General features: G+C 46.2%; 1 protein-coding gene across 1 annotated transcript; it reads right to left on the bottom strand.

Annotated features, from left to right (window-relative positions):
- Nucleotides 1-2,729: 2,729 nt before the first annotated feature.
- Nucleotides 2,730-3,224, bottom strand: LOC138369587 (uncharacterized). Its single transcript, XM_069333008.1, has one exon. The coding sequence runs from the start codon at nucleotides 3,222-3,224 to the stop codon at nucleotides 2,730-2,732; it is 495 nt and encodes a 164-aa protein (XP_069189109.1).
- Nucleotides 3,225-11,702: the final 8,478 nt, after the last annotated feature.

The raw sequence follows: 11,702 nt of genomic DNA, 5'->3' as shown, positions 1-11,702 counted from the left end.
TATATATATATATATATATATATATATATATATATATATATATATATATATGTGTGTGTGTGTTATATACATATACATACACAGTACATGTTAAGCTTATATCGAGGGACCAAGGGTCGAATTATTGACCCTCCCCAGGATGCAACCCCACAACAAGCTGGCTAACTCCTGGGTACTTATATACTGCTTGGTGAACAGTTGTATTAGGTGAAAGGAAACTCTGCCAAATTCCTGCCGCACCGGAATTCTAACCTGGAACTCTCTCCCTCTCTCTCTCTCTCTCTCTCTCTCTCTCTCTCTCTCTCTCTCTCTCTCTCTCTCTCTCTCTCTCTCTCTCTCTCTCTCTCTCCCTCTCTCTCTCTCTCTCTCTATCACAGTCACTTTACCCAACACATCACTGGAAGCGAGAAGATTCAGGGGACACATGATTACCACATACAGAATACTCAGAGGAATAGACAGGACAGACAAGAACAGCCTATTCCGCAGGGGTCGTACAAGAACCAGGGAACACAGATGGAACCTCAGTAACCATACACAGTTTTAAATGTACATATAACAAAGTCCAATAGGCTCTAGAACCTGTACACCAGTCGATTAAGTGTCAGGAGGCAGGAACCAAGAGCTGCGGCCCATCCCCCCCCTCCAGCAAATACAGCTAGGTGAGAACAACAAGGGTGAGTACTACCTTCCTCTCGTCCTGACTGTAACAAGATGAAGACTTAAACATGTGTTGTTAAGATAATAAGATGAACACCTGTAGCGGTCGCTACGGGTGTTTTGGGGTACGTGTATATTGTCCAGGACTTCTGCAGGTGTTGGAGGCCCTCACTAATCTAGGCTTGTTGGTGGCGAGTACAAATGCACCACACACACAAAAACACACACATATGTATATATAATAAAAATACATGTGGACACAGAAGTCTGTTTAGCATGAGTGGCAAACCGAGCGAGAAGACACAGATAGATGCTGCAGACTCAGCAGAGTTAAAGCAATCCATGCCTTCCTCCCTGCTTTCATTCCGTAACTGCTTTCTCCAGTGCCTTCCTTCCTGCTTTCATGCCTGGTTAACTGTTTACTTGAGTGCCTTGCTTCCTGTCCGCCACTAGTGACACCTTTTCTTAGGATTTAATAGCACACACACACACACACACACACACACACACACACACACACACACACACACACACACACACACACACACACACACACACACACGAATCACCAGCGAACATGACGCCCTTCACCTGTTGGTAAGCATTCGCCTTCGTCCAATTTGTCAACGTGATGGCCATGGAAAATCTCAGATTGATCTAATCAGCATTCAGAGTCCTCGTCGCATGACGGAGTAGAGGAAGGCACCCCTGGCGAGGGTAGGAGGAAAGGCAGCCACAAGGAAGTAGGGAAGGCAGCCACAAGGATGTAGGGAAGGCAGGACGCAGGGAAGAGAGAGGGAGGGCTATGGAAGACGCCAGGAGAAAGTAGGAGAGGGCGAATACAAGATCCTCAGGTCTTTAGACGAGAGCTGTGGCGAAAAAGTGGACGGGAACTGTGGCGAAAAAGTGAGCAGGAACCGTGGCGAAAAGTAGGCGGGTCTGCCGTGTCGTTAAACACGACTGGCCCCACCAACAATTTGTCAATTTCTGAAGCCCTTGACGAATCTTTAATTACGTTCAAAACCAATGCATCTCAATGCCCGAGAGAGCTCCTTAGGAAGAGATGAGATGTGTGTGTGTGTGTGTGTGTGTGTGTGTGTGTGTGTGTGTGTGTGTGTGTGTGTGTGTGTGTGTGTGTGTGTGTGTGTGTTTACTCACCTAGGTGTGCTTGCGGGGGTTGAGCTTTGGCTCTTTGGTCCCGCCTCTCAACCGTCAATCAACTGGTGTACGGATTCCTGAGCCTACTGGGCTCATATCTACATCTACATTTGAAACTGTGTATGGAGTCAGCCTCTACATCACTGCCTAAGGCATTCCATTTACTAACTACTCTGACACTGGAAAAAAATTCTTTCTAATGTCTCTGTGGTCATTTGTGTACTAAGGAATTAGAACACAAATGTACTAATAACTGTGTACCCTTGTTCGTGTTCCACCCGTGGTGAAGAGTTTGTCTTTGTACACCCTGTCAATTCCCCTGAGAATTTTATAGGTGGTTATCATGTCTCCCCTTAATTAATCTTCTGTTTTCCAGGGACGTGAGGGTCAACTCCTTTAGAAATGTGTGTGTTTGTGTGTGTGTGTGTGTGTGTGTGTGTGTGTGTGTGTGTGTGTGTGTGTGTGTGTGTGTGTGTTTACTAGTTGTGTTTTTTGCGGGGGTTGAGCTTTGCTCTTTCGGCCCGCCTCTCAACTGTCAATCAACTGTTTACTAACTACTATTTTTTTTTTTTTTTCCCACACCACACACACACCCCAGGAAGCAGCCCGTGACAGCTGACTAACTCCCAGGTACCTATTTACTGCTAGGTAACAGGGGCACTTAGGGTGAAAGAAACTTTGCCCATTTGTTTCTGCCTCGTGTGTGTGTGTGTGTGTGTGTGTGTGTGTGTGTGCGCACATGTCTGCGTGTGTGCGCGCGCGCACTTCTTGCAACACCGTCTACCCGGCTCCTCCAGAGCGCACATATATCACTGCTAAGTACATATAAGAGTGTTAGGATCTTGAGCAATGTTTCCTTATCGCCTCTGTCTGGCCCGAACACCTTACTGCTCCGTAGCTCCTGCACCTGCTCACTTGGGGCTCTTTCCCTCGCCTGTGAGGTAGCTGAGGTCAATTACATTATTTTTCGTTTTCCAGGGTATTGTTTCGACTCCTGCAGTAGCTGGCTTGTTATCAGTACCACCTGCAGTACCTGGCTTGTTATCAGTGCCACCTGCAGTAGCTGGCTTGTTATCAGTACCACATGCAGTAGCTGGCTTGTTATCAGTACCACCTGCAGTAGCTGGTTTGTTATCAGTACCACCTGCAGTAGCTGGTTTGTTATCAGTACCACCTGCAGTAGCTGGCTTGTTATCAGTACCACCTGCAGTAGCTGGTTTGTTATCAGTACCACCTGCAGTAGCTGGCTTGTTATCAGTACCACCTACAGTAGCTGGTTTGTTATCAGTACCACCTGCAGTAGCTGGCTTGTTATCAGTACCACCTGCAGTAGCTGGTTTGTTATCAGTACCACCTGCAGTAGCTGGCTTGTTATCAGTACCACCTGCAGTAAGCTGGCTTGACATTAATACCACCTGCAGTAGTTGACTGACAACAAAACCACTTATTCCTGTCAATATTTGGTGAAGACACAAAAGCTCTGAGGAGGATAAATAAAGAGTGCGAGACACCATAGGATGACCTGGAGAAACTGAAAGAACAGTCTAACATCTGATGGCTAGAAGAGTTTAACTCAAGCAGGGCAAAGTAATAAGGCTGGATGTTAGTAGCAGGAGAGTGGATATAAAGTTTCAAATAAGGGAAAGAAACCCATCTCTGACTTTGGCAGGGGAAAAGAATTGGTGGTTAATGTCTGCCCTTTCCGCTGGATTGACTTCAAATCACTTAGTGTTCGCTGTACAAGGGATGGGAAGGAAGGAATAGATGGAACAGTACGCGCTGGACACTTGAGTAATGATTCATTGACCTCAACTCACTCAGAGGGGGAATAAATGAGTCAGGGAGACTAGGTCAAGAGGTCAAGAGATGGCCAGCCCACTAGTACATCAGAGAGGTACAATTAACACACAAGGGGGTCAAAGTTTAAACATTAGTTTATTTAATTAGCTAAGTGATACATTCTAAGTATGGGTTCCCCATTTGAGACAAGCAAAGTTGATGATGTGCATGGCATTAAGGACAAGTTAGCAGTACATACGATCACAAGTGAACTTCACTCTGAATGAAGTACTTGAATGATGGATCCTAACAGATCTGAGCATCACACTCAACCCTCAACCGCATCTTCACTATCGTTGTTGTTGTTTAAGATTCAGCTACTGCAAGTAAAAAGTTCCAAGTAGCACGGTCTATGGTGAGCCCGTGTCTCTCTTCACTCTCTATGCTTCCATCGGTTATACGACTGTTGCTGGCCACGAGGTCCTGCAATGTCTTGTGATCTAAATTGGTAATCACAAGCAGATTAGTACATTAAGACCACAACAAATCTAACAAGATCATTGTCTCCTAGGCCCTTGACCTGACTTGACCTGGCCCATCCCTCCACCTGGGATCGATCCCCGGTGGGGGCGGAAAAAAATGGGCAGTTTCTTTCACGTTATTGGAATGTTCACCTAGCAGTAAATAGGTACCTGGGAGTTCGACAGCTGCTACGGGCTGCTTCCTGAGGATATGTAACAAAAAGGAGGCCTGGTCGAGGACCGGGCCGCGGGGACGCTATGCCCCGAAATTATCTCAAGATAACCTCAAGATATGTATTCATTTCTGTAGCTGCACAAGAAGTTATAAAAGGTTTACATGGTGTGTGTATCAAGGCGCTAAACTCCCTATCTCGCAGGATAGCCAGCCAAACAGGCAGCATGTTAACAGAAGCTTGCACTGGATATCCTCAGTAACACGGAAGTGAAGAAAGTAATTCTCCAAGCTCCAGGTTCAAGGTCCAAGTAAAGCTCCTCATAACGGCAGGTCCCAAGGGCCTAAGGACTGGACATTCAATAATGTTGAGTGAGATTATGATTCATTTCCTACTCACAACTGTTTACACCTGGAGTGCTCAGGAGCGGATGATTCAGCCAACTGTATGTAGCCTCCTGCCGCAGGGACGGTACCTGGTTCTGTCATCTATATATATGATAGAGTATATATATATATATATATATATATATATATATATATATATATATATATATATATATATAGCACTGTCTGGTGGTCAATGACACGGGAGACATCTCCCGTCACGCAGGGTGCAGTCGCACCTCCACAGATCTCCAGTATCAGCTCTTGATACTGCTAATGGCTCAAAAGGGCCACCACTTACGGGCTATTCATGCCCGTGCCACCTTTTAGGTGGCTTAATCTTTATCAATCAGTGGTCGATGATTGAAAGTTGAGTGGCAGGACCCCAAGAGCGGGTGGTCAGTCCCGCCAAGCACAATAAGGCGAGTATAGACTCCATGGTTGCTTCAACTATCAATCTCTTGAGCCTCTGCTTTAGCTGCTGATCACTTCAACCACATTTGACCACCACCTACTCCTCAACTGCCATCCACCTCCTACTCAGCTGCCCACCACCACCACCTCAGCTGCCCACCACCTCCTCGAGTCCCAACAATAGAGACACCACCCAGACCAAATTTGTCTAGGGAACAAGTGAGTCCCAATTAATTAAAAGGGCATGTCGAATTGTACCTGACTTTACCTTTCATTATGAGAGGGTCGCTTCCATGGGGAAGCCATGGATGGTGTGGGGTGGAGGTGGAGGCGGGAGGGGAGGGGGTTGAAGGGATTGGTGGGGGTGGTCTTAGTATCTAGGGACATGGAAGGGGATGGGTGTGTGTGTCCCTCTCCCCTGCCCAGGCGTCCCTAGGGGACACCCCAAGTAAGCGGTGTCATTATCCCCTAGAACAATATACCACACTGATTTAGGGAGGATGGGAGAATGTTTACTCTCTTTCTTCTTTCTTCGTTCTCCTCTTCTTTTCTTCTTTTTTCGTCTTCTTCCCTATCATTATCACTCTTATTGTCGTTGGATTTGACAGTAGATTGTTGCTGTGCTATTTCACTTTTTCTTGGCCACGCAGGTTCGAATCCTGGTGGGGTTATAGTTACTTGGTGATTTTTAGCTTGGGGACCATTCAAACATCGTCTCATTTATATTTATGTATGTATACTTATATGTATTTATGCGTGTGTGTATGTGTGTGTGAGTGTGTGTATTCACCTAGTTGTGTTTGCGGGGTTGAGCTCTGCTCTTTCGGCCCGCCTCTCAACTGTCAATCAACTGTTATTACTATTTCTCCTCCCCCCCCCCCCACACACAGGAAGCAATTCCCAGGTACCTATTTACTGCTAGGTAACAGGGAAATCAGGGTGAAAGAAAGTCTGTCCATCTGTTTCCGCCGGCGCCGGGAATCGAACCCCAGACCACACGACAACGTATCCACCGTGCTGTCCACTCAGCCACCAGCGCAGTGGAGCGTGCGTGTGTGTGTGTGTGTGTGTGTGTGTGTGTGTGTGTGTGTGTGTGTGTGTGTGTGTGTGTGTGTGTGTGTGTGTGTGTGTGTGTTTGTGTGTGTTGAATTACAGGTATTTCTGAAATCAGTTGTCATTTGATTGATATGTTAAGTAAGATCTAATGAAAGTCTTGATTACTCAAAGTATGTGTGACCTACAGCACCTCTCTCTCTCTCTCTCTCTCTCTCTCTCTCTCTCTCTCTCTCTCTCTCTCTCTCTCTCTCTCTCTCTCTTCCTATGTCTCCCCTTCGCGTTTTCTAATTCCCAATCATTACCATCTACCTCATCCTTCATTATTTCTTTAAGATCGGATTCACCGATTCCTGTTTTCTTTCTCTCTCCAGTCCTGTTCCCCTTCCCGTCTCCCCCCTCCATCCCTCTCCTATCCCTCCCTCTCTCTCTCCCCCTTCCCTCACCCTTTCCTTCCCTCCCTCCCTCCCCCCAACCCGACCAGCTCCCCGGATGACCATAAGCTTTACTGTCTGTAATTGTCCAGGAAAAGGTCCTATTATGTAATTAAGGGTTTCTGCCTCTTGTTGCAACACACCAGGCTCTTTGTTTTTTAATTCTCTCTCTCTCTCTCTCTCTCTCTCTCTCTCTCTCTCTCTCTCTCTCTCTCTCTCTCTCTCTCTCTCTCTCTCTCTCTCTCACTCTCTCTCTCTCGTCTCTTTCCAGAGACAGGAGACCCAAGCTCTCTTGTCGTCCAGCTCAAGTGGTTGGTGCCCTACCACTTGGGTTGGACGGTAGAGCGATCGTCTTCCTTCATGCAGGTCAGCGTTCAATCCCCGACCGCCCAAGTGGTTGGGCACCATTTCTCTCCCCCCCCCCTCCCAAGTCCCATCCCAAATCCTTATCCAGATCCCTTCCAAGTGCTATACAGTCGTAATGGCTTGGCGCCTTCCCCCTGATAATTCCATCCCCCCTTTCCTCTCTCTAACAAGTCATATTATTTTGGCAGTCCCTATGTTTACACACACACACACACACACACACACACACACACACACACACACACACACACACACACGGGCTGATCTCCAGCAGCTCCGTATTGCAGTCGCCTTGCTGCCCCAATCCCCACTGAATGTATTGTGTATTTGCGGCGAGGCAGATGAATGTAGTCGACATGACCTGCACGCCGGAAAATCAAGGTAGGGATAACTCTCAAAACAAGACAAAGTCAACGACAACATTAGCAGGAACCTTGCCTCTGCCCAGTGTCCAGCAGAGAGAGAGCCTCGTATTCTATTGTACCATAACTCGACTGCCCTTGCTGGTCGACTGGATGTAATCACGCTACACCCACGGAGAAATGGCAGACAGTTGCTGTACTATTATACTTGTGTATCCACCTTGGCAGCCACAGTTCATTACCCTCTGTGTTGGCCAAGCAGGAGCCACTGCCACACACAGAGAAAGAGACAAATCAATTATGTACACAGAAATAAACTTTCTACAACTTTGTTTCTATAGGATCCGAGATCCTTAATTGGGCCATGGGGGAAAAATGTCCTCATGCACCTTACCTTTGGACCACCAGGTCGTGGTCCAGAGGTAAGGTGCGCTGCTTGGAAGTACCCATATCGAGGGTTCGAATCCTCTGTATTGCTCCAACTGATTTTCTCAATAATAATAATAAGAATAATAATGATAATAATATAACAATAATGAGAACACTATTGGAGTAGTTCATAGCTCGAACCAGCGTCCTGTTTAACACCAAACATATGCATAGATACCTGGTTGATACCTGGTTGATACCTGGTTGATACCTGGTTGATGGGGTTCTGGGAGTTCTTCTACTCCCCAAGCCCGGCCCGAGGCCAGGCTTGACTTGTGAGAGTTTGGTCCACTAGGCTGTTGCTTGGAGCTGCCCGCAGGCCCACATACCCACCACAGCCCGGTTGTTCCGGCAATATTCCATTACGTTATACATTACGTTACTGTGTTTTTCTTGTATAATTATCACAGTAAATAAACATGACGAAAAATATGAAACATAAATTGTCAAAATTTAAAACGATAAAATCTACACTAATAATTATGTAAGTCTCTCTGTTATTTGTCCTCTCCGGCCTGACGGCTGAGTGGACAGCGCTCGGGATTCGTAATCCTAAGGTTCCGAGCTTGAGCCCCAGAGGAGGCGGAAAGAAATGGGCAGAGTTTCTTTCACCCTGATGCGCCTCTTCACCTAGCAATAAGTAGGTACCAGGGAGTTAGACATCTGCTACGGGCTGCTTCCTGGGGATGTGTAACAAAAAGGAGGCCTGGTTGAGAACCGGGCCGAGGGAACGCTAAGCCCCGAAATCATCTCAAGATAACCTCAAGACAAGAGCCACTTATCCTTGTTTCTCGACCTCCATGTCTTCTATCCTCGGCCCCCTGTCCTCGGCCCCCCCTGTCCTCGGCCCCCCCTGTCCTCGACCCCCTGTCCTCGACCCCCTGTCCTCGACCCCCTGTCCTCGAGCCCCTGTTCTCCTAGCACGATAACTGGCGAAACAGCCGAAGATTGGCAATTAGCCCAATCCCCCAGCGAGCGCGGCAGGCCACCCTAGACAGCCATTAGCCTCACCAACAATAATTGCCGGACAAAAGGGCCTGTTAAGGCGGACGCGAAGGTGATACGACCCGCCGAGCCCCAGCCGCCTGTGGGTGGCCGCAGGACAGAACGATGGGATGGACAGAACGAAGGGATGGACAGGGCGAAAGGATAGGGGAGGGGGAGTGAAGGGGGGGGGGGGTTAGAAACGGGGTGAAATGGGACCCGGATTGCGAGCTAGGGAAAGGCGGGACGACTTCTGAGGTTAGCAGAAGGGAAAAGGAGGGAAGTCTCTGGAAGTCTTTGGAGGACGAAGATGATCAGTAAGAAATGTTTGAAGATTGATTGAGGCTGAGTTGATTGGAGGGGGGGGGGGAATAGGGAAGTTGACAAGAAGTGGGGTGGAAGCGGATGGAAGAACAGGAACAGAATCCGGAATAGGAAGACTTTGGGATATGATTCGTGGAAGTGGGGTCCCAGGCAAGGAGAACACGAGCTTCGAGGAGCAGTTGAAGGATCAGTCAGCGAGAGAATCATCTTCTAAAATTGTCCTTCTTTTCCCAACTCTCTCCTAACCTAATATTCCCGAACCTAACCTAACCTAACCTAACCAAATTTAACCTAACTTAACCTACTCTAAGAAACAGATACAATGATGAATCAAACGATACAAACTACAAACCAACAATAACATGGTCATAGGAAGAAGAGGAGGATAAAGAGGAAAAGGTAGAGGTGGCAGAAGATGTGGAGTACAAGACTGAATAGCAGACAAATAAATCCGAACATGGAACTAGCCACAATGGCCAAGAGATACAAGGAGGGAGGGAGGGAGGGAGGGAGGGAGGGAGGGAGGGAGGGAGGAAGGCTGCCTAGGGGACCTCTAGGGGGGGGGGGTCTATCCTGATGGAAAACATGGGATTACTGGCCCACTACTCTGATTTATGGGACCATGATGGGGGTGAGGACGACTGGGACACGTCAAGGAGTCACGGCATTGTGGCTTGATGGATGGATAGATTAGGGGGAGGATGAGAAGATTGATTGATGGATGCAGGGTTGGATGGATGGCTAAGTGAAGGGATGAGTAGAAGGATGGATGAATGGGTAGGTGGATGAGTAGATGAATGTGTATATTAATTATTGATGGATGATGAGATGTTTGCTATATAAGACTTGAATGGTATGCTTGTGTTCTTGTAAATGTTATACCCGTGATATATTAGGCTTGAGGAGTGATATAGGCTGACTGTTGGGTGATTTACTTGTGGTATAATTGTGGTATACTCGCAGTATGCTTGTGATATGCTCACGGAATGCTTCCAGTATGCTTGTGACATACTTGTTAGTACAGTATACGTGTTAGCCAATATATATATATATATATATATATATATATATATATATATATATATATATATATATATATATATTTTATATATATATATATATATATATATATATATATATATATATATATTTTATATATATATATATATATATATATATATATATATATATATATATATATATATATATATTTTATATATATATATATATATATATATATATATATATATATATATATATATATATATGTCGTACCTAATAGCCAGAACGCACTTCTCAGCCTACTATTCAAGGCCCAATTTGCCTAATAAGCCAAGTTTTCATGAATTAATGTTTTTTCGTCTACCTAACCTACCTAACCTAACCTAACCTAGCTTTTTTTGGCTACCTAACCTAACCTTACCTATAAATATAGGTTAGGTTAGGTTAGGTAGGGTTGGTTAGGTTCGGTCATATATCTACGTTAATTTTAACTCCAATAAAAAAAAATTGACCTCATACATAGAGAAAAGGGTTGCTTTATCATTTCATAAGAAAAAAATTATAGTAAATATATTAATTCAGGAAAACTTGGCTTATTAGGCAAATCGGGCCTTGAATAGTAGGCTGAGAAGTGAGTTCTGGCTACTAGGTACGACATATATATATATATATATATATATATATATATATATATATATATATATATATATATATATATATATTTTATATATATATATATATATATATATATATATATATATTAGGTCGTCCTCGTACAGCGTAGGAGACCGGTTATAGACATCATATAATGTAATAAGTTATTGAGCACTTAACCACAGAACGTTTTTACTCATTAACAGGTTACCCTCGACATCCCCCGCCGCCCACCTCCGCCCACCTCCGCCCACACCGCCCACCTACCCCCCCACACCGCCCACCTCAGCTGCCTCCACCTACACGGAACCTCAGCATTTCCGCGGCGACGCCGACAATGTGGTTATGGGAAGACCCTTGAGTCGACAAGGGCTTAAGCCTGAGGGAGGTGGGTAGAGAAGTAGGGGAGGGGGGGAGAGGGAAGACTTTGATCTTCACCTTTGCGGCTGGTGGGTAGATGGGGAGATGGAGAGTGTGTGGGGAGGGTAGGTAATGAGGATGAAGGGGATAGGGGATTGGGAGGGGGAGAGTATATGGGGAGGGGATTGGAAGGGAAATGGGATTAGGGAAGGGGAGGGTAGGGAAGGGTTCCAGGAGTACAAGTGGCTATATACGTTCTCGACTCCCGGGTTCGATCCCCGGTCGAGACAGAGATGACTGGGGGGGGTGTTCCACGGTTCCTTTCCCCTAATGCCTCTATTCACCTTGCAGTAAAATAGCAGCTACTCAGGAGTCATGCAACTGTTGTGGGGCTGCATATAGCATCTTGGGCAAGGTCGAACCCTGGGTTAACCTCGATATAGGCCTCATACACCTCTCAGCGTCCCCAACCACGACTCTCGGTTATCTTGAGATGATTTCGGGGCTTTAGTGTCCCCGCGGCCCGGTCCTCGACCAGGCCTCCACCCCCAGGAAGCAGCCCGTGACAGCTAACACCCAGGTACCTATTTTACTGTTAGATAACAGGGGCATAGGGTGAAAGAAACTCTGCCCATTGTTTCTC

Source organism: Procambarus clarkii, chromosome 29 (genome assembly GCF_040958095.1).
Source record: "Procambarus clarkii isolate CNS0578487 chromosome 29, FALCON_Pclarkii_2.0, whole genome shotgun sequence".
In the NCBI taxonomy this organism is placed as follows: Eukaryota; Metazoa; Arthropoda; class Malacostraca; order Decapoda; family Cambaridae; genus Procambarus; species Procambarus clarkii.
This window is presented reverse-complemented; position numbering and strand designations above follow the sequence as displayed.